The following is a 25,224-nucleotide window of genomic DNA, read 5'->3' as shown; positions in this document are numbered from 1 at the left end:
AAAGTCATGTTACCAGGCAATATTAACTAAATATGCAGGTTTAAAAATATATACTTGTGTATTGATTTTAAGAAAGGCATTGATGTTTATGGTTAGGTACACGTTGGAGCAAAGACAGTCCTTTTTCGCAAATGCGCACCGCACCGATTATATGCAACGCAAGACACGCTAGATAAACTAGTAATATCATCAACCATGTGTAGTTAACTAGTGATTATGATTGATTGATTGTTTTTTTATAAGATAAGTTTAATGCTAGCTCGCAACTTACCTTGGCTTCTTACTGCATTCGCGTAACAGGCAGTCTCCTCGTGGAGTGCAATGTAATCAGGTGGTTAGAGCGTTGTACTAGTTAACCGTAAGGTTGCAAGATTGAATCCCTGAGCTGACAAGGTAAAAATCTGTCGTTCTACCCCTCAACAAGGCAGTTAACCCACCGTTCCTAGACCGTCATTGAAAATAAGAATGTGTTCTTAACTGACTTGCCTAGTTAAAGGTGTAAAAAATAAATTGGCCAAATCAGTGTCCAAATATACCGATTTCCGATTGTTATGAAAACTTGAAATCGACCATTCCGATCAATCGGTCGACCTCTAATCAAAACGTCACGCCAAAGTCTACATGAAACACAAACCTTATTTTAAGTCTTAATTTTTTGAATAAGTATTCATGCGTTATCTGAACCATTTGCAGCCATTCTCATGATGTCATTAATTTCACAGTGTAAGAAGAAATCAACATTTTGAAGGATATTTCTAAGACAATTGCTGTTTTTGGATTGCAATTTGAGAATTCAGTTTGGAATTAATTAGTTGATTTGGCTCTAATTTGTTAACGTAATGTATTAGTGAGCTGGGTTAGAGAAGGCCAGATTGATTATCAAATTCGGTAGTCAGTGCATCATCATCATCGTCAGATCATAATTTTTGATGGCTCTACTCAGCACTGTGGAGCTAGACTGCATTGTAGTTTCCAACAGGTCAATATTCAACATAGTTTATACACTACAATGATCATAATCCATTTCGCGTGTGCTTGTCCGAACGCCTGATCGAAGGGATAGAAGGCTTTGTGAGGTATATACCTGAAAATACAGTACATGATCTAAGATTTATACTTTTATTACTGCTGAATACAAACTATGCCTTATTTACTTTGAAGAACTACTAAAATAGTGATTTGTCAGACAGCATAGGCAGGAGGGCTAATTGAGGTTATTTTGCTGCACTACCCGTCTTTGGGTTGTCACTAGTTACCACTGCCACAGTCATAATGTCTAAAGCCCGCCTATTTCTATAATTTCTCTTCTTAAAATCTGATTTGAAACCTAACCTTAACCACACTGCTAACATTATTCCTAATCTTAAATTAAGATCAAAAAGCAATTTTTTTGTTTATTTTTACGATATAGCAAATTTGGGTTTTGTTGTTGTCTACAGCCAATCCATTAATATTAAACAACAACCTACCTGTTGGTTGATCATTGTAGCCTACCCCTTCTCGTTTATTCAACTTAATTTGGTACATTTTTATTATATTTTGCATTGATTAGAAATCACTTCCTACACATGGAGCTGTAGTGGCGCATTGATTGACCGGCAATAACAACAAGCTACACAAGTGTGTTCGCTACGTCTTTTTTTTTTTATGGGGCGCTCTCATAACTGTCAGTGTTTTATTAAAATGTTCCATGTAATGGTCTATCCTTGTAGCCTTGTCACATAACTCATTTTATTTTAGACAGCTTTTTCATTGTTAATAGGCCTATTATTTTCTTAAATGAATACTCTCGCAAGTAATCAAATACTGATGTCCGGATATTCTAATATCTTTGCCCATCTCTATTTGCCACATATACAGTGCATTCGGAAAGTATTCAGGCCCCTTGACCTTTTCCACATTTTGTTACGTTACAGCCTTATTCTATAATTGATGAGGATTTTTATTTATTTAATCCATCTACACACAATACCCCATAATGACAAAGCAAATTATTATAATTCAATTATTATAATAAAAATAAAATAAACAGATCCCTAAAGTATTCAGACCCTTTGCAAAAATAATTGAATTTCAGCTCAGGTGCATCCTGTTTCCATTGATCATCATTCAGATGTTTCTACAACTGGATTGGAGTCCACCTGTGGTAAATTCAATTGATTGAACCTGATTTGGAAAGGCATACACCTGTCTAGATAAGGTCCCACAGTTGACAGTTTGTCAGAGCAAAAAGCAAGCCGTGAGGTAGAAGGAATTGTCCGTAGAGCTCCGAGACAGGATTATGTCGAGCCACAGGTCTCGGGAAGGATACCAAAACATTTCTAAAGCTTTGAAGGTCCACAAGAAACCGTGGACTCCATCATTCTTAAATGGAAGAAATTTTGAACCACCAAGACTTCCTAGAGCAGGCCGCCCGGCCAAACTGAGCAATCGGGGGAGAAGGTGGAGGTTTTTCAGCGGCAGGGACTGGGAGACTAGTCAGGGATGAGAGAAAGATGAACAGAGCAAAGTACAGAGATCCTTGATAAAAAAATAAATGCTCAGTACCTCAGACTGGGGCTAAGGTTCACCTTTCAACAGGACAACGACCCTGAGCACCCAGCCAAGACAATGCAGGAATGGCTTCAGAACAAGTCTTTGTATGTCCTTGAGTGGCCCTGCCAGACCCCGAACTTGAACCTGATCGAAAATCTCTGGAAAGAACTGAAAATATCTGTGCAGCGACTCTCCCCATCCAACCTGACAAATCTTGAGGGTAGTGATGCACCGATATGACATTTTTGGCCGATATCGATATCCAATATTTTCCTTGCCAAAAATAACGATACCGAAAACCGGTATTAAAATGTTTTGCTGCCTTTTTAAGCATTCTAGTACAGTTAACTATTTAACACACACATGGACGTTAAGTAAGGGTTACACACACCACACTGACCAAAAAGTAATTTTGTTGGCAATTACGTATGTCTCCATTATCAGTAAAACATATCAAAACCTATTTCTTTAATTTACTTGCTGTGCTGTTTCGTTGTTCATTTGATCAGTCGTTTCATTCTCAACCAGGATTTCTCATACTATGTAACGCCGGTTGGGTATTTTGCGTGTTAAATAAGCTTGTTGACCAATCAGGACCTGAATATGACTGCACGTCACATAATAATTTAACGTGTTACTAGATTTTTTTACGTAGTTATTACACTGACTTGTATTTCATGTCAGAACGATTCATTGATACGTATGCTATGATGCTGGTAAAGTTGTCCACTGTGCTGGTCATAAAAAAAAGCTAGCTAGCTCATGGAAGCAAACAATGTTCTTCCCCAAAAACATAGCAAAACGACTTCATCTGTTTCAGTAGCTATAGTTAGCCAGCTAGCTAGGTGTAATCATCTAAAATAACCCTAATTTATAAGACCTTTCTTATTTAATTAATGGTGGTTGGACCCATCTATGTGAAGCTAGCCACAATAAGGATTAGCCGCAATAGTGGTCTTTGTGGTTAGTCTTCAAAATAAAAGTATGTCCTTGACAGTGATGCAAATTAATACAAATAGTACAATTATGCCATAACTGAATAGATCATGCTAAACGAGGTTGGAATGTTATATAAAATCAACAAAAGAAAATGTGTAAATTTGACATCTATTGAAATCACAATGGATGTATTATACTTTAGAATTGCATTGAGGGCATACTTATTTCATTGTACAGCCTTATCTATGGATTGTGGATCAATGACATGGGATCAGTCTACTCAGTAACACCCAGAGAACATTAGCGTTGTAGCTCTTATTGCGGGACTCTGAAACAACTGTGAATTGAGCCACATTTATTGTCCCATGTGTATTGAACACTATTCCCGAGGAAAAACTATACTGTGTGGATGTTTTGGAGTCTGATAGCTTAGGAGGACGTTGGGAAAAAATATCTTGGGTATTTCGTAGACTGATACCCCATTTCATTTATCCCCAATCCGTAGGTAAAGCTGTACCGTGCAATATGAATGCCAATACGCAATATATGCTGACTGGGGAGGTAATTTCACACACAGTCCTGCGATAAGAGCTACAATGCTAATATATGCCTAAACTCTAAACAGTGGTGTTCTGTGGGTGTCACCGAGTAGACTGATACCCCATTTCATTGCTTCACATTCAAACCTTGTTTAACATGATTTAGTCTAAACAAGGCATGATTCCACCAAATATAACCGTTAGCATCACTTTCAAAGAGGTACTTTTTTTTTGAAGGCAAACCGCAAATTCCACTTGTTACTAATCTTTATTGTGGCTAACTCTACAACCCGGTGCGGTCGAGCCTCACTAGCCAGATGATGCTAGCTGGCTGCTTATTACTTTAGCTTTAGGCAACAGGGTTAAGTAGCTGGCTCGCTATTTATTTTCATGAACTGAAGTTCAATTTCAATTTCTTCTAGTTTCTACAAACCTGTTTTTCTTTGTCATTGTGTGTAGATTGATGAGGGGGGAGAAACAATTTAGTCCATTTTAGAATAACGTTGTCCCCCACCCACTTGGCAATGATGGTAGTTAGTGCATTTTTTAGCTTCTCTGCTGTGCCTCTCCTCCATGTTCTGTGGTCAGTACCTGGACTTCTTCATGTCCCACTTCTCACGGTGATTGCTCATTGTAGTGATGTATTGACCGACTGTTCATAGACGCCCAATAGTATGTTGTTAACCCCCGGTATGGCGTTTGAGAGCTTGCACTTGGTACTTTCAGAACAAATATTGTACAATTTCCCCATCCGGGCCGTCATAGTTTTTCAACATGGTATCTTGTGGTCTGGTTCTAGATATGCCGTCATTGCATTGAATCCGTCATCCTTTGCCATTGACAATGGCTGCGTATCTACTGAATAATTTCTGTAAACAGCTCTGTGATTTTCTCACTTCATGCCTTATCATGCTTCTTTCGTGTGAAGAGCCTGTCTATTGTTGGGGGCCTGCGCTGCTGCCAGCAACGGTTTGGATCTCACTCTCCCAGTGCCTCCCGTTCAGACGATTAAGCATTGCACCTGTACTGCCACTTTCGTTCAATTCCACCTTGCAAAGTTCACATTTCACCTCATTTCATTTAACTTCTCAAAGTATTACCATACAGGACTTTCCCGACTGTCTCTACCCTGTCTGAAAAGTCAACTGAAAGTCTGCCAAGGCCAGCTTATTTAGTGGGTACTTGTTTTGTGTGACAAATCCATAAAATTCTCAGGTGTTGATATTAGCTTAACAACTAACGTGATGTCATAACTCCCCAACACACTCATACATTTGTGTTAACCTGTTTGCCTGGGGGTTTGGTATTTGATTGCAGGCTGTCAGGTGACCATATTGCTTTTGATTAAGGCTGATTGATTGGGTCCATGCTCATCTGTTCTAGTTGAGGAATGTCTGCTAGGGGTGTAACGGTTCACAACATGTTCAGTTCTTTCCATGATCTTTGGCTCTCGGTTTTGGATTTCTCGCTTCTCAGGAGGGGGAAAAAATGACAAATTAGGGATGTGAGATATATATCGGTCAACATATCGCAATCGATATCTTGTTTAACGGCGACGTTAAAAACCGATGTCAAAGCTGACGTGCATACCTATAAAACGTAGGTACATGGCGTAATGACGGCACGTAAAATGTTGCGCTACACGTGCAAAACAGCATTCCTAAACTAGCCCACAATGTCTGCTGTGTGGAATGAAGCAGTCAACAAGTCGAGCAGTCATTTTGAAAGCGTATTTTTCAGATGTTGCTTCTCCAGAGTTATAGCGTCATTGCTATTAGGTTCACGATATACAGTTGAAGTCGGAAGTTTACATACTTAGGTTGGAGTCATTAAAATCTTTTTTTCAACCACTCCACAAATGTCTTGTTAACCTCTCTTGGGTAGGGGGCAGTATTTCTACGTCTGGATGAAAAGCGTGCCCAGAGTAAACTGCCTGCTACTCAGGCCCAGATGCTAGGATATGCATATTATTAGTAGATTTGGATAGAAAACACTCTGAAGTATCTAAAACTGTTTGAATTATGTCTGTGAGTATAACAGAACTCATATGGCAGGCAAAAACCTGAGAAAAAAATCCAACCAGGAAGTGGGAAATCTGAGGTTTGTAGTTTTTCAACTCTTTGCAAGATACAGTGGAAATGGGGTCATATTGATGTCACTAGATGTCAACAGTCTTTAGAACCTTGTTTGAGGCTTCTACTGTGAAGTGGGGGCGAATGAGAGGGGAATGAGTCAGAGGTCTGCCAGAGAGCCACGAGCTGACCAGGCGCGTTCACGTGAGAGAGTTAGCTTGTGTTCAAATGCATTTCTGAAGACAAAGGAATTCTCCGGTTGGAACATTATTGAAGATTTATGTTAAAAACATCCTAAAGATTGATTCTATACTTCGTTTGACATGTTTCTACGGACTGTAACGGAACTTTTTGACTTTTCGTCTGCATCTAGTGATCGCGCGTCATGAATTTTGATAACTGGGCTAAACACGCTAACAAAAATGAGTTATTTGGACATAAATTATGGACTTCATCGAACAAAACAAACATTTATTGTGGAACTGGGATTCCTGGGAGTGCATTCTGATTATCATCAACGGTAAGTGAATATTTATAACGCTATTCTGACATCTGTTGACTACACAACATGGCGGATATCTCTTTGGGTTGTGTTGGTCTCTGAGTTTTTAAAAAATCTGACAGCGGTTGCATTAAGGAGAAGTGGGTCTAAAATTCCATGCATAACAGTTGTATCTTTTAGCAATGTTTATTATGAGTATTTCTGTAAATTGATGTGGCTCTCTGCAAAATCACCAGATGTTTTGGAACTACTGAACATAACGCGCCAATGTAAACTGAGATGTTTGCATATAAATATGCACTTTATTGAACAAAACATACATGTATTGTGTAACATGAAGTCCTATGAGTGTCATCTGATGAAAATCATCAAAGGTTAGTGAATTAATTTTATCTCTATTTCTGCTTTTTGTGACTCCTCTCTTTGGCTGGAAAAATGGCTGTGTTTTTCTGTGACTCGGTACTGACCTAACATAATCGTTTGGTGTGCTTTCGTCGTAAAGGCTTTTTGAAATCGGACACGGTGGTGGGATTAACAACAAGTTTATCTTTAAAATGGTGTGAAATACTTGTATGTTTGAGGAATTTTAATTATGAGATTTCTGTTTGAATTTGGCTCCCTGCACTTTCACTGGCTGTTGTCAAATCGATCCCGTTAACGGGATCTTAGTCGATCTCAGCCATAAGAGGTTAAATGTATTTGGCTAAGGTGTATGTAAACTTCCGACTTCAACTATACATACTATGGAATGCCGTTTGGGTCTTTGCGTGTCAAAAAAGATACAGCAGCACTGTCAAAGCTGCACAAAAAAGTCTGCAAACACCGGACACGAACGATGTGTTTAGAATACCGCGTTGGTAATAAAGCATAATTTGTTAGACTGCAACTTCTGGGGTAGCTAGCTTTTAGCTTGGTACCTAGCTATTACCAATACAACCAGCCTGAAAACAATGACCAGTAGAAACTGCAGTCATTTTCATTATTCTTAGCAATGATTTAGGAATCCTTGTGAGTAAGTATTAGCTAGGTAGCCACTTGTTGTTCGCCTATTGAAATTTTACTTCAATTCATGAAAGTAAATAGCTAGACAGCTACTTAACCCTGTTGCCCAAAGCTAAAGTTATAAGCAGCCAGCTAGCTTCATCTGGCTAGTGAGACTCCACCGGACCAGGTTATGTGTTATGAAGCAAGCCAAAATAAGGAATAGGCACAATAGTGGAATGTGCTGTTTGCCTTAAATAAAAGTATGTCATTGACCGTGATGCAAATGAATACAAATAGTAGAATTATCCCACACTTCTTTTTTGAAGGCTAACCGCAAATTCCACTGTTGTGGCTAAGCCTTATTGTGGCTAGCTTCACATAGATTGGTCCGACCACCATTAATCAAACAAGAACTGTATTATAAATTAGGGTTATTTAGATGACACCTAACTATAGCTACTGAAACAGATGTCGTTTTGCTATTTTTTTGGGGAAGTATATATAAATTTTTTTCATGAGCAAGCAAGTTTTTTTTTAATGGCCATCACTGTAGGTGTGCGAGACAACTTTACCATCATCATAGCATACGTATCGATGGGTCGTTGTGACATATGAAATACGAGTGAGTGAGTAATTAATGTGTAATATCGTTGTAAAAATTAATGAATGCGTTCAATTATCTGACGTGCAGTCATATTCAGGTCCTAATTGGTCAGCAAGCTTATTTGACACGTCAAATAAGGTTATAGGTTATTTTTTTGACTCGCAATAAAGAAATCCTGGTTGAGAATGAAACGCCAACAAATGAACAACGAAACATCACAGCAATTAAGTGAAATCGGTTTTGATTATGTTTTACTGGTAATGGGGACATACGTAAATGCCAACAAAATAACTTTTTGGTCAGGTGTGTGTGTAACCTTTATTTAACTAGGCAAGTCAGTTAAGAACAAATTCTTATTTGCAATGACGGCCTACCCCGGCCAAAGCTGAACGATGCTGGGCCAATTGTGCGCCGCCCTATGGGACTCCCCATCACGGCCAGATGTGATACAGCCTGGATTCGAACCAGGGACTGTAGTGATGCTTCTTGCACTGAGATGCGGTGCCTTAGACCGCTGCGTCCATGTGTGTGTTAACTATTTAACTGTACTAAAATGCTTAAAAGGCTGCTAAAATGTTAAAAAGAAAAAGACGGTATCGTCTTTTCTTGGCAAGGATATCAGAATCGGCCAAAAATGTCATTTGTAGGTGCATCACTACAAAAAAAGTGGAATAAAGTAGTTTTTAACATAATCCATTGTTTGTAAGAAAAGTTGTCCTGTTAAATTTCAAGCACCGCTATCCTTAGTGATCACATTTACAGGTACTATATGAGATAGTTAAGCAGGATATGAGCTACATCTTATTCTAGGTAATCTGTTGACATGCACCTTTTTGATATCCCGCTCACGAGTATCCCTGTATCAGGAATAAAAATGAATATTCCTAATTTAAATTCATATGGGTGAAATGGAATGGTAACTGAAATCTGGATGCTGACTGTAGGACTATAACCACTCACCTGTAGAATTATATAATATGAACTCCTGCAGAATTATGCAGTTTTTGCAGTAAAACTATACACCAAATGTTAATTTTTCAACATCTTGAGTAAAACCTCATGTAACGTGGTATCTTTGACACTGTTATGCATGCAGATAGTATTTCAACCACAAATTATGCACCCAAGACAAACTGAAGTCTTATCAGAAATGTATTTTATCATTTTCTCAGCTTTTCATTTCCTTAAAGCCGGTCAAACGGATGACATTTGGACATTTTGCACGGGAACAATCTTTCCAATGTTTTGGAGTTATTGCCTTTACTCCCCTACCCATTCCTTAAACATCCTCTCTCTGCAAGGTTGGGGCATAGCTGAAGTGAAACAGACAACTTTACCGGTGTTAACTAGATTACTAATGCATGCATTAAGTCAATTTAAGACCTTATTCTGCTGAGCACTGCTTTATTTAGTCTTCTAGGGCAGTGTTTCCTAACCTTGGTCCTCACCCCCCCCCCCAACAGTACACATTTTTATTGTAACTCTGGACAAGCACACCAGATTCAACTTGTCAACTAATCATCAATCCTTCAATGAAGTTGAATGAAGTGTGTTTGTCAAGGGCTACAACAAAACTGTGTACTGTTGGGGGTACTCGAGGACCAGCGTTGGGGGAAACACTGTTCTTGGTCACAAAAAAATACTTTTTGCCCAACTTTTTATTTTGTTTTATTTTTCAGAGGGGGTTAGAGGTAAAAAAAAAAAAGAAAGAAAATGCGTATAAAGATCACCCTGAATAAAAACGGGATATTGGTGTGCATGTAAACGTGGTCAATGTGAAAGAGGGTGATGGCCAGTGGCGTTGCACCGAGCAGAGGTTACAGAAAGCCTAGTGTGTTGTGAGTGAATAAGAGCATATAGTGGTCTTAGAGGGTGCAGCAGGATGGACATGTAGGCAGTGCTGGGAGGTTCCTCCCCCCAGTGTCCTCAATGGGGGAGTTGAGTGACTGCGGCGCTGGCCCAGGCAGACGTTTGTGCCCCACGGCGCCACCAGACCATCAGTGTCAAACAGCTAGTCGACCGGAGAGCAGCCCAGTGCCTTTCCTCTCCTCATCTCGCGTGACTCCCTTAGCCAATAACACACGGGCAGGAATGGCTAATGCACTGTTGTCAGGGGGACTCCGGAGGAGATAGTCAAGCGCCATCTACCGTTTCTCACAAGCACAACCCAATCTTACATATAAATATATTACATAACATCCTCTTCCCGGATGGGCCTATGGCTGTTATAGGAGCATCAATTAGCTATTTCAGAGCTGCACTGACTCAAGGTCTGGAATGAAACGGACTTGATGGCAGGCCAGCACTTTCTTTCCCCTGAGTTGACCCTGAAAGGATGAAAAGAGTCAGCTAGCTGTTAATTTATTCAAAAGACCTCGTATACCTGTGCGCGCTCTCTGTTTCTCTCTTTTTGCGTAGTTCATTACATATTTATTTTTCTTTCCTTAATGCACTCTTCTAAATTGTCATGTTTGATATGGAGAAGCTTTTCAAATGTGGCCCTGTCGTTACAGCTTTGAATCATGGTGGAGAGATGCCCTCCTGTGAGTGTACATTCATTTTTGGACTTATAAATTCATGACACATAGCCATTGATTCTTGAACATTATAACTTCTCAGATCTCAGACTGCCACTTTAAAGGTAGATTCGGCAACATGACATCATCATAGACATACAGAATAACTTCCCACTTAAAGTTAGTTCCATGTCGTGACAGTCACTACCCACTTGATATTTGTAAATACAGTCCATTATTACTATGCATACTTCCTTTCTTATTACTTCTATTTAGTGATGCACCGATGTGACTTTTTTGGCCGATATCTGATATTTTCCTTGCCAAAAAAACGATACCGATGTTTAAACTTTTAGCTGCCTTTTAAGCATTCTAGTACAGTTAAATAGTTAGACCGCTGCATCCGTGTGTGTGTTAATCAAAATCTATTTATCTCATTTACTTGCTGCACTGTTTTGTTGTTCAGTCGTTTCATTCTCAACCAGGATTTCTATGGAACGCCATTTGGGTCTTTGGCGTTTTTAAATAACGCTATTTGATGTGTCAAATAAGCTTGTTGACCGATCAGGACCTGAACATGACTGCGCGTCACATAATTTAACGCGTTCATACATTGTTTTACGTAGTTATTACGCGTAGTTATTACGCGTAGTTATTACACGTTGATTACACTATCACTCGTATGTCACAACGACTCATCGATACGTATGCTATGATGCTGGTAAAGTTGTCTCGCACACCTACAGTGCTTTATTACCAATGCGGTATTGTAAACACATCGTTCGTGGCCGGTGTTAGTTTGCATACTTTTTTTGTACAGCTTTGACAGTGCTACTGTATCTTTTTTGACACACAAAGACCCAAATGGCGTTCTATAGTATGTATGTATGTCGTGAAGCAATAGCAGTGACGCTACCTCTGTAACTCCGGTAGGGCAACATCTGAAAAATTGCGCACTTGGTAGTGTGTACCTTGTGCTCGACCAATCGGCGAAAGCCATCATCACCCAAGTTCTCATTTACAATTGCGACTTGGCCAAGATAAAGCAAAGCAGTTCGACACGTACAACAACACAGAGTTACACATGGAGTAAAACAAACATACAGTCAATAATACAGTAGAAAAAGAAGTCTATATACAATGTGAGCAAATGAGGTGAGATGGGAGGTAAAGGCAAAAAAAAGGCCATGGTGGCGAAGTAAATACAATATAGCAAGTAAACTGATTGAAAAAATCCTCAGTAGGTAAGTGGACACGCCACAAAATGTTTGTGAAATTTGAAGCTGCAGCCACAGAGGACCGTCTGGTCTGATGCCGCATATCATCTACAAAGTGTTTTATTCTCTCATCCTTGCCACTTAATTGTGGCCATTTTAGAGCTATTTGAATGAAATGTTCATACATATTTAACACTGACACAATACCTGAAACTAATTTTAAGTTATGAATGGTTAATCCCTCTACTTCTGACTTTTCACTCAACAGTCAGTCTTTGTGACATAGGTATATGGAATCCATGGCCATACCCCATGCACTTTAAGGCTTTGTCCCATAGGGGTGCACAACTGGGCATTACCACAGTGCATGGAGGAAGGGTTCCTTTTGCCCAGTCACATCGCTAACACACATCTTGTGACAAACCCATCCTAAGGACATTGAGGTAAAATATTTGAAAACTTTAAATTCTATACCTTTTCCCTTTTCTGACATTTTGCCCAATATTTGACATCTGTAATATACAAACATGTATCTGCCTGTAAAGAGCATGGTAGTGAAAATGAATCCTGCAAAATGAGCCCTGCAAAATGACCTCCAGCAGGCCACAAATGTGCATGTGTCTGCTCAAACGGTCAGAAACAGACTCCATGAGGGTGGTATGAGGGCCCGACGTCCACAGGTGGGGGTTGTGCTTACAGCCCAACACCGTGCAGGACGTTTGGCATTTGCCAGAGAACACCAAGATTGGCAAATTCGCCACTGGCGCCCTGTGCTCTTCACAGATGAAAGCAGGTTCTCACTGAGCACATGTGACAGACGTGAAAGAGTCTGGAGACGCCGTGGAGAACGTTCTGCTGCCTGCAACATCCTCCAGCATGACCGGTTTGGAGGTGGGTCAGTCATGGTGTGGGGTGGCATTTCTTTGGGGGGCCGCCCAGCCCTCCATGTCCTCGCCAGAGGTAGCCTGACTGCCATTAGGTACCGAGATGAGATCCTCAGACCCCTTGTGAGACCATATGCTGGTTTGGTTGGCCCTGGGTTCCTCCTAATGCAAGACAATGCTAGACCTTATGTGGCTGGAGTGTGTCAGCAGTTCCTGCAAGAGGAAGGCATTGATGCTATGGACTGGCCCGCCCGTTCCCCAGACCTGAATCCAATTGAGCATCATGTCTCGCTCCATCCACCAACGCCACGTTGCACCACAGACTGTCCAGGAGTTGGCGGATGCTTTAGTCCAGGTCTGGGAGGAGATCCCTCAGGAGACCATCCGCCACCTCATCAGGAGCATGCCCAGGTGTTATAGGGAGGTCATACAGGCACGTGGAGGCAACACACACTACTGAGCCTCATTTTGACTTGTTTTAACCTCTACCGAGCACCTACCCCGGGTCCGGGAGCACCCCCCACCCCCCCACACTGATTAGCATCGCTAGCATAGCGTCACAATTAAATAGTAGCATCTAAATATCATTAAATCACAAGTCCAATACACCTAATGAAATATACAGATCCTGTGAATAAAGCCACCATTTCAGATTTTTATAATGTTTTACAGGGAAGACACAATATGTAATTCTATTAGCTAAACACGTTTGCAAAAGACACAATTTTTTTACTCCAACAGTTTTTTCCTGCGTCAGTAGCTATCACTAATTCGACTAAATAAAAATATATATAGCCCCTAACCAAGAAACAACTAAATAAGATGACAGTCTGATAACATATTTATGGTATAGCATAGTTTTTTTTTTTTAAATGTGCATTTTTCAGGTATAAATCACAGTTCTACATTGCAGCTGCAATCTGAAATAGTGCCGACGCAGCCAGAACAATTACAGAGACCAACGTCATATAACTAATTACTTGTCTTAAAACATTTCAGAAAAAATACACAGCGTACAGATATTGAAAGCCCAACATCTGGTGAATCCAAACAATATTTCAGATTTATTAAATGTTTTATAGCGAAAACAAAATGTAGCGCTAAATTAGCATAGCCACGCCAGCCAGAACCAGCTGGGCGCCCCCGACCAGTTCACATGCACGACAGATATATGAAATAACATCGTAAATTGGGTCTTACTATTGCTGATCTTTCATCAGAATGTTGATCAAGGTGTCCTTAGTCCTGATGAGTCGTTCAATCCATTCATAATGGCAACTTTCCCTCTTCATTTAGCATAGGTACTGGTCGACTGGCACGGTTCTGTCCAAAGTAAAAAAACTCACAGAACGGCACACGGCAAAACTCCCGAAAAAATTCAAATAATCTGATTAAACTATATTGAAAAAACATACATTAAGATTATATGGTCACATGTATCAAACAAACTTCGAGATGGAGAGGGTTTTCATCCGTAACGGCAGCATAACAGTAGACAATCGCACCTCTAAAACGCGCGATTCAGAGAACCGGAAGTTGTCGGTCACGCTAAAGAAATAGGTCTTATTTCACGTCAGTACAAGATAAACAAAAATATTCTCCTCTGACGTCCTCTTGACACCCAGAGGAAGACGAATGAAGTGTGTTTCGGGTCATAGGTGGCGTGACCATATATAGGCAGAGCGTTGAAGCGAGCATACACATCTTGCATTCTTCTTCTTGGTCAGGGAAAGTGCTGTCAAATGACTTCTGTTTCACTCAGAGACAAAATTGAAACGGTTTTAGAAACTATAGATTGTTTTCTATCCAATGGTATTAATTATATGCATATAGTAAGAGCAATAATTGAATAAGAGGCAGTTTAATCTGTAGAGGAAATTATGCTAATGCGAAAACAGCACCCCCTGTATTCTCAAGAAGTTAAGGACATTACATTAAAGTTGGATCAGCCTGTAGTGTGGTTTTCCACTTTAATTTTGAGTGTGACTCCAAATCCAGACCTCCATGGGTTGATAAATTTGATTTCCATTGATCATTTTTGTGTGATTTTGTTGTCAGCACATTCAACTATGTAAAGAAAATAGTATTTAATAAGAATATTTCATTCATTCAGATCTAGGATGTGTTATTTTAGTGTTCCCTTTATTTTTTTGAGCAGTGTATTATACTGCTTAAAAATTTATGGAATGCATGTCGGTAGTGTCATTGAAATATACAGTTGAAGTTGGAAGTTTACATACACCTTAGCCAAATACATTTAAACTCAGTTTTTCACAATTCCTGACATTTAATCCTAGTAAAAATTCCCCATCTTAGGTCAGAAGGATAACCACTTTATTTTAATAATGTGAAATGTCAGCATAATAGTAGAGTGATTTCTTTCAGCTTTTATTTCTTTCATCACATTCCCAGTGGGTCAGACGTTTACATACACTCAATTAGTATTTAGTAGCATTGCTTTTAACTTGAGACAAATGTTTTGGGTAGCCTTCCACAAGCTTCCCACAATAAGTTGGGTCAATTTTGGCCCATTCCTCCTGACAGAGCTGATGTAACTGAGTCAGGTTTGTAGGCCTTGCTCGCACATGCTTTTTCAGTTCTGCCCACACATTTTCTATGGGATTGAGGTCAGGGCTTTGTGATGGCCACTCCAATACCTTGACTTTGTTGTCCTTAAGCCATTTTGCCACAACTTTGGAAGTATGCTTGGGGTCATTGTCCATTTGGAACCCATTTGCGACCAAGCTTTAACTTCCTGACATGTTGCTTCAATATATCCACATCATTTTCTGTTTTCATGATGCCATCTATTTTGTGAAGTGCACCAGTCCTTCCTGCGGCAAAGCACCCCCACAACATGATGCTGCCACCCCCATGCTTCACGGTTGGGATGGTATTCTTCGGCTTGCAAGACTCCCCCTTTTTCCTCCAAACATAATTGGTCATTATGGCCAAACAGTTCTATTTTTGTTTTATCAGATCAGAGGACATTTCTCCAAAAAGTACGATCTTTGTCCCCACGTGCAGTTGCAAACCGTAGACTGGCTTTTTTTTATGCCGGTTTTGGAGCAGTGGCTTCTTCCTTGCTGAGCGGCCTTTCGGGTTATGTTGATATAGGATTAGTTTTACTGTGGATATAGATACTTTTGTACCTGTTTCCTCCAGCATCTTCACAAGGTACTTTGCTGTTCTGGGATTGATTTGCACTTTTCACAGAAAAGTACGTTCATCTCTAGGAGACAGAACACGTCTCCTTCCTGAGTGGTATGACGGCTGCGTGGTCCCATGGTGTTTATACTTGCGTACTATTGTTTGTACAGATGAATGTGGTTCCTTCAGGCGTTTGGAAATTGCTCCCAAGGATGAACCAGACTTGTGGAGGTCTACAACTCTTTTTGAGGTCTTGGCTGATTTCTTTTGATTTTCCCATGATGTCAAGCAAAGAGGCACCTCCATTTGACTCCAATGATGTCAATTAGCCTATCAGAAGCTTCTAAAGCCATGACACCATTTTCTGGAATGTTCCAAGCTGTTTAAAGGCACAGTCTACTTCGTGTATGTAAACTTCTGACCCACTGGAATTGTGATACAGTGAAATAATCTGTCTGTAAACAGTTGTTTGATAAATGACTTGTGTCATGCACAAAGTAATGTCCTAACCCACTTGCCAAAACTATAATTTGTTAACAAGACATTTGTGGAGTGGTTGAAAAATGAGTTTTAATGACTCCAACCTAAGTATATGTAATCTTCTGACGTCAACTGTAGTTAAACTTAGGAACAAGCATAATTTTAATTGTATACATATTTCCCCGTACAATAAGATTTAACAACTTCCATTTTTTTGGAGGACTGGAATATTGATATCCATTATCTTATCTAACTCTGTCAATAGAATGCCCTGATAATTTATACCCTATCGCGTCTACTTGAAATTAAAAGGGGCAACCATGGCTGATGGATTTTATTGTAGAGACTGGCATCATCAGGTTTATGCCAATTAACCGTGAATCCAGAAATATATATCTCGATCTCTATCAACTAAATATTGGGGTTTACTGTATAAGCACTAAACGGATGAGGAATGATGCAGCTAACGTTTAACATTGCATGGTGATACAGTAAGTAAAAGGTGTCTTTTTTATGGGGCAATTCATCATATGTAGAACCTGGCTGGTTGGCAGATGAAAAGAAAATGACCCTTTTTTGAAAGTATTTTCATTAAAGTGGGAGCTTATTTGGGAGCTAGAACTAACTTCCTTGGTGATTTATTATTTAAGTTTGCACTTGGATATTTCAAGGGCTATATATCACTTATATAAAAATAAAAATATTGTGGTAGTGTTTAATCTAAAAATACAATGTTTGGGAGCCTGACCATATAAGCCTAGTGTTGGAAAGGGTTTTTCCCAAATAATGATGACCGTCACCCTATACGAGTGATAATGGCTATTGTGGGAATGTTGAGTTTTTGCTTCAGTCAATTGAGATGGACCCAAGGCCACGATTTGAAAAGCACGTCTGTTATATAGCCTATTGAATGTACTCCCCATACAATTTCACGGAATCTATCCTCGATAAGGATTTATTTCAGGTTCATTAATCAGATATCCAACTCGCTCACAGAATTGACTTAGGCTTATTTACAATGAAATGTTTCCAACCCTGGAGCTGACATGCTCCAAGTTCTGAAAAATAGATTACTATTTACACATGCACACTAAAGTGACCATTGTCCTAGGTTGTGCTGTAACTGTTGAAAAATACAGTACCTCAACTGATTAAATCCAGTGTTGTCGTTGTTGCAATAAATGGCTTTCTAAATCTTTCTTTGTTTTGTTTTTCTCATGTTGTTTTGAGGCGTCCACACTCCTCGCTAGGGATATGAATGTGATTAGAGTGGTCAGAATTGATGACCATGTGAATCCTTCAACCAGGGAGCAGGCATGGCATGCATCTCCCTCCCTCCTCCTCCCTCTCTCTCTCCTTTGCTCTCCCTCTCTTTCTCCCTCTCTCTCCACTGCCCATTCATTCGCAAATCGCAATACATCTATGCTCTCCAGAGACGGGGGATTGCTTGCTGGAAACAGTGGTTGAAACAATCCCAGAGAGGGACTTACTTCAGCCGTCACCGTCTTGAAGCGATGCCAGGGTTGGATCCTCTATCTGTCAGTCACAGCAAGGCCCGCCCACACTCATTGGCAGTGTGTCATCGGTGCTAGACTCACCAGTGTGCCCCAGGGAGCCTTGCTCAGGAGGGGGGCTTGCGGATGCACCCCTCCCTTTCTCGCTCTCTCTCTCTTTCTGTCTCTCTCTCTCTTTCTCCCTCTTTTGCTTCCCTTTTCCATCCCTTGGTGCTCACACAACAAGCAAGGCTCACTCCTCCAAAGACTCCTCCGCAGGGCTCTCTTCGCTACTGCGTACCCTGACGCTTGCCTAGCGTTTATTATTCATACCGTTTACTTGAGTGTGTTTTGGACTCTACAGTGGCAGGGCGATAAGACGCGGCGGGGGGGTGCGTAATGAAGAAGTTTGTGACCATAGTGCTCCGCGGCCTGGTCAGCCTCTCGAAGGACCGTACCTGGGTGAAGGAGCGCCACCGGCCGGGGAAGAAGGAAGGCCGGAGGAGAAGGACAGCAGTTAAAGGGGGAAGTGCCACGGGCAGAAACGGCAACTATGGGAGGGTGGTTAGTATTCCTCTTGAGGTGAGATCTGTCTTGCTCAACTTTCAATTCAAGGGTGGTTTACTCTCATTGTCTCACGCCAGCATTGGTCGTTTACGAGGTGAAATTGTCTGGGCTAAATCTTTACAACAGCCTTTGCTGTTTTCAGTTTTGCCTGCCCGTTCCAGGTCCTTGTCGATATGCTTGTTGCTTTCTCTATATTGCCCAGTGAGAACTCTTTTTGTCATCCATCTAACCTTTGTTTTGCAGCAACGCTATTGGTGACCCATATCAATGCTGGGGCAGAGGCCATTGATTGGTCTAACTAGCACTTCCGGGGTTCCTGTGTTTTGGCAGAAGTGTCAGCGTTTTGGCATATTTTTGGGAAGACGGCCATACATTTGCATAAAAATCCCATGGCATGACAGAAATGTTGACCTTTGAATTTCATATTTTTGAATATAATAATAATATGCCATTTAGCGGACACATTTTTCCAAAGCGACTTAGTCATGCGTGCATACATTTTACGTGTGGGTGTCCCCGGGAATCGAACCCACAACCCTGGCGATGCAAGCACCATGCTCTACCGACTGTGCCAGACAGGACAATTATTTATTTTTTAAAACCTTTTTTTGTCAAAACAATATTTGTGTGTGAGCATGCTGCTTTGAGGATGATGTGATTGAGTGGATAGTCGGTACTTCTTGATTGTGTTGACTGCTGACCCTGAGTGTGCTGCTGGCCATTGCCACCATTTGCCATTGAGCTTGTTTATTACCATATGCACATACTTAGATCTTCATATCTGAACTGTAGGCTACTGGTTGCAGTATACTATAATAAGTCAGATCCTATTCATTTTAGGAAGAGCTTTCAATACCAACACATCATTTTACTTCTTTTTTTTTCCTGGTAGGTTTTGGCAAGATCATTTGTTTCTTGCATTATCCGTCATGGTCCAATAGGCTTTGTTTTAGTGCACTTAAAAGAATTGCTTGGTATTGCGATTATGATTTCATCTGATATATTGATGTTGAGGTGGATCTTAATGGAGGGATTCTGCAGGGAGACAAGGGGCTTAGAAGCTCTGCGCTCAGAATTTTCTCGTCCAGGTTTGGCAGTGGTAATCTTTGTTCATCTCTGTTTTCCCGATTTAATCTCATCAGAAGAGGGCGAACACTTCCTACCGCTTTCCTGGCGCTCGCTCCCCTGAATTATGCATTTACTCAGAAAATTATGTTATCCTTTCTTGTTTCATTTTGAAACTAAGAAAGCAGAGGACAAAGATAAGTTCATTGGTATGGGATTGCCTGTTGGCATTAGTTGTGGAAACTGGTCTTGGTTGGTGTGATTGGCGCTCTACATTTGCATCATGTTTGGGTTTGTCTACCCCCCTTCTGTGGAAAAGAAGGCCAATGATTTCTCTCTTACCCCCTGCTGCTCTCTTGGTGGAATCTATTGCTCTATCCCAAATCGACCCATAGCGAGACCCCCTATGGACTTTGGAGATATGAAAGGATTGAAGGGATATAATCAATAGGGTAATGGCTCCACGTTTCCCACAGATTGGCCATGTGGAATTTTCACCCATATTTCTTTAATTGATAAAATCTTGTCTGACTGCCCAAAACTGCAGTGGGGCTAGGGGTCAGTGTGGGATTGGGTGTAATGCGTGCTACAGTGTTAGCTGCAATCAGAAGGGAATGCCACTCATCCTAATTTCATAGAGATTTTGGTTCATTGTTGCCGAGGCAAGATCAGCCGTGGGAAGTGTGAAGGACTGCCCATTGTGACTGATGCAGGCTATGCTGTTTGGCTAGAAGTGGAAGTATCTTGAACATGTGTTATTAATTATGTTCTCAGTCTTGGTTCTATCAGTAATTAACTTTCTCCATCTCTGATTTGAGCGTTGGACTGAATCATCAAGTGTGTGTACAGAGTTTTGGAGACTCTTGTGGCAAACACTGACAGTCTTTGTTGGGTAACACTTGATGGCACATTAAAAGCTGTGAGTGCTACGGTAAGAAGGAAAGAAGAGAGAGAGGGAGGGAGGAATAGTCCAGGCAATATGTGAAAATAATATGTTTGGGGTCCTGAACATTTTCAGAAATGGATCCATAGAAAAATGCTTTCTGGCAGACGTTTTTCTGTTTCTCTATGGATGAAAGTTATAATGATCATCACCAGACCATTGAGTTAACCCACGTAGACTGCTGATTCAGTAGGGGTAGTGTTATCACAAGTCAATGCACCTATGAAGAACTGATGTCAGTCTGTGGTATTCCGCAAACCTCTGTGACGTTTACCATAAAGATCTCCACCAAACCTTTTCACACACATTCCACAGCAGTGTGTGCTGAGGATACACGCAACTCAAGCTACAGCCAGGACACAGGGTTGGTCGTGGCTTGATTGTCCAATGCTCAAAGCAGAGGGCGAGAAAGCTTATTACTGATGGCTGAAAACATAATTGAAAATCCACGTCATTCGCTTTTGGTAGCTATTTCTCATTGCTAGCTAACTGAAGGCACTGAAACCATTGAGCAAATGAAGCACGTGTAGTTGGGATTGGCAAAGGGTAGCTAACGTTTAGCCTACATTTTTATGCAAAATTTTGACCCTAGATCTAGATCTGTTTCAGGTGTTGGGGGAGCAAAACCTGTCCTGTGACTTAAATGTGCTACTGCTTACTCAACGTATCCCCTGCTATTGGTTATAACTGCCTCCCTCCCTCTCTCCCGCTCAGATGATCCTGACAGTGTACCTAAGTGATGGGGAACAGGCACTGACCGAGGTGCCCATCACCCCTGAGACGTCGTGCCGCGACGTGGTCGAGTTCTGCAAGGAGCCTGGCGAGAGCGGCTGCCACCTTGCCGAAGTGTGGCGAGGCAACGGTAAGAGACTGACGCCGTCTCGAATCTCCTCCTCAAGCGCCTTCTTACCCTAGCCTCTAGTACAGGTATACTTCAATCTTGACCTAGAGTCCAGTTCCACTGCTCATTTTCATTCTTGCTATTTAGTCAGGTACTGGCTGGAGTAACAGCCTGCTCATATGTTGGCTCTTCAGGACTTGAAGTGCACTTCCAACTAGACTAGGTCAGTGTTGAAATGGAGACATTTTGATCAACCACTTTACCTGAACTGCATGTTGACAACTCTCATTACCACACATTGTGAAGGGGTTGTGTGCCTTGAGACCCTGACGATGCTCTGTGTGCATCCCAAATGGCTCTCTTCCCTATATAGCGCACTGCTTTTACTAAGGCCGAAAGAGCTCTGGTAGTGGACTAAATAGGGAATAGGGTGGTGTTTGGGATACATGCTTTCTCTGCTTAGGCTGCATTCAGACTTGAGAATGAATAAGCATGTAGCACACAGTCAGCTCCAATGTGAAATAAGCTTTGCGAAAGGAAACACTTCTGTATATACACAAAGTAACAGCGAAAGTGTGGTCTTCTGCGCCGGAGAGTTTTTTAGAGCCGTACATACCAGTCAAACTACGGTAATAACTAGTTCTCGTGTGAGAAACAACCGTGAAACTACCGCTGGAGACAAGTGGATCTTTGAGTAGTCAGATGTGCACTATAAGTGATAACTACATTTTTGAGGGAATTGTCAATTGTATGTGGCCTATGCCAATTGCAGGAGTAATGGCCAGTTAATTTTACTTGTAGTTAGAGAAAATATCTGAATTATGGAAACAAGTTAAATTCTAGTTGATTGCAAGCCAATTCATGCAAAGCTTGAAGGTACTGTGGACTTGACCTATAGCGGCCTCACTAAATAAGTAGACACCACAAATGGGCATCCAAACAGTAATATAAAGCATACATAATATTGTTAGATATGTGAAAAGAACATTTATTTTTGAAAATGAATGTTTGACAAATAATCAAATTCCACATGGTTTTGAAAACGTATTTTTTTTATGTGTGTGCCATAAAACTGTCCGTAGCCTCCACTGTACTGGGTAATCGCATACAAAAATACTGATTTGCTACAGATTTCTCCCCAAAGGAGAACAGCTTACACACACAGAGGAGTTGTATTGTCAGGAGCTAGCCAAATGGGATTACGTAACAGGGCTAATAAACAAGCTGGCTGGATGTCATGTTTATCTCAAGGAGTGGTCCCTCTCAGCAAAACACTGATGACACAGGTGTGTCAGCTAGAACTCTGGTGAGGGAAGCAATCATGACGACTGTGTGTGTGTGCACACTGACAGCGGGGTGTGTCCGCTGTCTGCATTTAATGTCTGAAGAGGCATTTAATGTCTGAAGAGACAATCTGCATCCCAAATGGCACCCTGTCCCCTATATACTACACTGCTTTTGCCATTTGGGATGCAGCCAAAGACTGATGAAAAGCACAGCCGGAACTATCAAGTCTTCATCAGAGCTCAAGTTTTTGGAGGGAGGGGTGAGCGGCCACGCTGCCCTTCTTCCTTTCTGCCTGTGTGAGGCGTCTGGCTCAGCTGTAATGGGAACGAATGGGGCCAGCAGTCGGCATGAGTCTGCCTCAAGCAGAGGAGCTCACTTAAGTGCTTTTAAAGCTCCTGCTTTGGTCTAGTCACTCTGTTCAACCAGGAGAATTCTGCTTTCTACTGGTTATAGTGCCATCACTGCCGTGGTAAAGAATGTTATGGGGTGGGCTAAGATCCCCCCCGCTTCTCTCTCTCTCTCTCTCTCTCTGAATCGCTCTCTTTCTCTCTTTGTTCCTTTCCTTCTCGCTGTCCCTCACTAGCCCAGGGACTGTATGTGTCAAGCATCTCAGAGTAGGAATGCTGATTTGGGGTAACTTTTGCCTTTTAGATCGCAATAAATATTACATGGACGGGGGGACCTGATCCGATATCAGCACTCCGAGACGCTGGATAAGCAGATTATAGACTAGTGATTCAGACAGCTACGAGCCACCTGATTCTGCCTTTTCCTGTTTTTAAATTCTCTCTCAAATTCAGAAGGCTTTATTGCCATGGAAAGTGCTACCACATACATTGCATACAAGCAAACATATAGGAATTAAATAAATCAATGATGGCTGAAATAAACAATTCTCTCTGTCCCCCCCATACCCCTAGAACGAGCAATCCCCTTTGAGCACATGATGTACGAGCACCTGCAGAAGTGGGGACCCCGAAAACAAGAGGTCAAGTTCTTCCTCCGGCACGAGGACTCGCCCACCGAAAGCAGTGATCAAGGTGGGTGCAATAGTAACCCCTTTGCTGTCTGTAACTCTCTCACAGACACACACACACACACACAGGAAAATGCACGCACACACAGGCAAACAAAGGCAAGCGCGCACACAGTGCCTTCAGAAGGTATTCACACCCTTGGACTTTTTCCAAATTTTGTGGTACAGCCCGAATTTAAAATGGATTAAATTGAGATTGTGTCACTAGCCTACTCACAATACCCAATAATGTCTGTGGACATTTTTACAAAAATAAATAAATGAAAAGCTGAAATGCCTTGAGTCAATAAGTATTCAAGCTCTAAATAGTTAGTGGAGTTAGTGGAGTATAAATGTGCTTAAGTCACATAAGTTGCATGGACTCTGTGCAATAGTAGTGTTTAACATGATCTTTGAATGACTACCACATCTCTGTACCCCACACATACAATTATGTTAGGTCCATCCATCAGTGAATTTCTAACTCCGATTCAGCCAGAAAGACCAGGGAGGTTTTCCAATGCCTCGCAAAGAAGGGCAGCTATTGGTAGATGGGTAAAAAAAAGCAGACATTGAATATCCTTTTGAGCATGGTGAAGTTATTAATTACGCTTTGATGGTGTATCAATACACCCAGTTACTACAAAGATACAGGCGTCCTTCCGAACTCAGTTGCCAGAGAGGAACGAAACCGCTCAGTAATGGTGACTTCAAAACAGTTGCAGAATTTAATAGTTGTGATAGGAGAAAACTGAGGATGGATCAACAACATTGTAGTTACTCCACAATAGTAACCTTATTGACAGTGAAAAGAAGGAAGCCTGTACAGAATAAAAATATTCCAAAATATGCATCCTGTTTGCAACAAGGCATTAAACTTCTTATGGCTGCAGTCCCGGTAACGGGACCGATATGACAACAGCCAGTCCAAGTTCAAAAAACAGAAATCTCATAATTAAAATTCCTCAGACATTCATGTGTCTTATATCATTTTAAAGGTAATCTTGTTGTTAATCCCACCAAAGTGTCCGATTTTCAAATAGGCTTTTCAGCGAAAGCACTACAAACGATTATGTTAGGTCACCACAACCACAATAATCACAGCCATTTTTTCCAGCTAAAGATAGCTTCACAGAAACCAGAATTGAGATAAAATGAATCACTAACCTTCGATTATTTTCATCAGATGACACTCATGGGCCTTCATGTTACACAATACATGCATGTTTTGTTTGATTAAATTCATATTTATATCAAAAGATCTGAGTTTACATTGAGGCTACAAGATTCACTAAATGCAAAAACATCAAGTGACTTTGCATAGCCCATCGTTTCAACAGAAATACTCATCATAAATATAGATGATAATACAAGTTATACACATTGAATTATAGATATACCTCTCCATAATGCAACCGCTATGTCAGATTTCAAAAAAACTTTACGGAAAAAGAAATGCACGCTATAATCTGAGACGGCGCTCAAAAACAGCATACCACAGCTGCAAAGATGGCGTCACTATAAACAATAAAATACATGATAAATATTCCATTACCTTTGATGATCTAGATCATAAAGCACACCAGGAATC

At 40.9% G+C, this 25,224-nt stretch overlaps 1 protein-coding gene across 6 annotated transcripts in view; it reads left to right on the top strand.

Moving 5' to 3' along the window:
- The window catches only part of ppp1r13bb (protein phosphatase 1, regulatory subunit 13Bb), an 85,988-nt gene that overhangs the window by 11,431 nt on the left and 49,333 nt on the right, over nt 1–25,224 (top strand). For 3 of the 6 annotated variants that reach the window (XM_055872489.1, XM_055872488.1, XM_055872491.1), the window contains 2 exons: nt 21,205–21,352; nt 23,539–23,658. In XM_055872489.1, the coding sequence (XP_055728464.1) occupies nt 21,205–21,352; nt 23,539–23,658 (268 nt within the window). Of the gene's footprint in view, nt 1–18,078; nt 18,498–21,204; nt 21,353–23,538; nt 23,659–25,224 lie in introns of those variants that run through there. The other 3 variants (XM_055872486.1, XM_055872485.1, XM_055872487.1) reach the window with 2 other exon arrangements.

Source organism: Salvelinus fontinalis, chromosome 20, assembly GCF_029448725.1.
Source record: "Salvelinus fontinalis isolate EN_2023a chromosome 20, ASM2944872v1, whole genome shotgun sequence".
In the NCBI taxonomy this organism is placed as follows: Eukaryota; Metazoa; Chordata; class Actinopteri; order Salmoniformes; family Salmonidae; genus Salvelinus; species Salvelinus fontinalis.
Note: the sequence above shows the minus strand (reverse complement) of the source record. Positions and strands in the feature narration are given on the sequence as shown.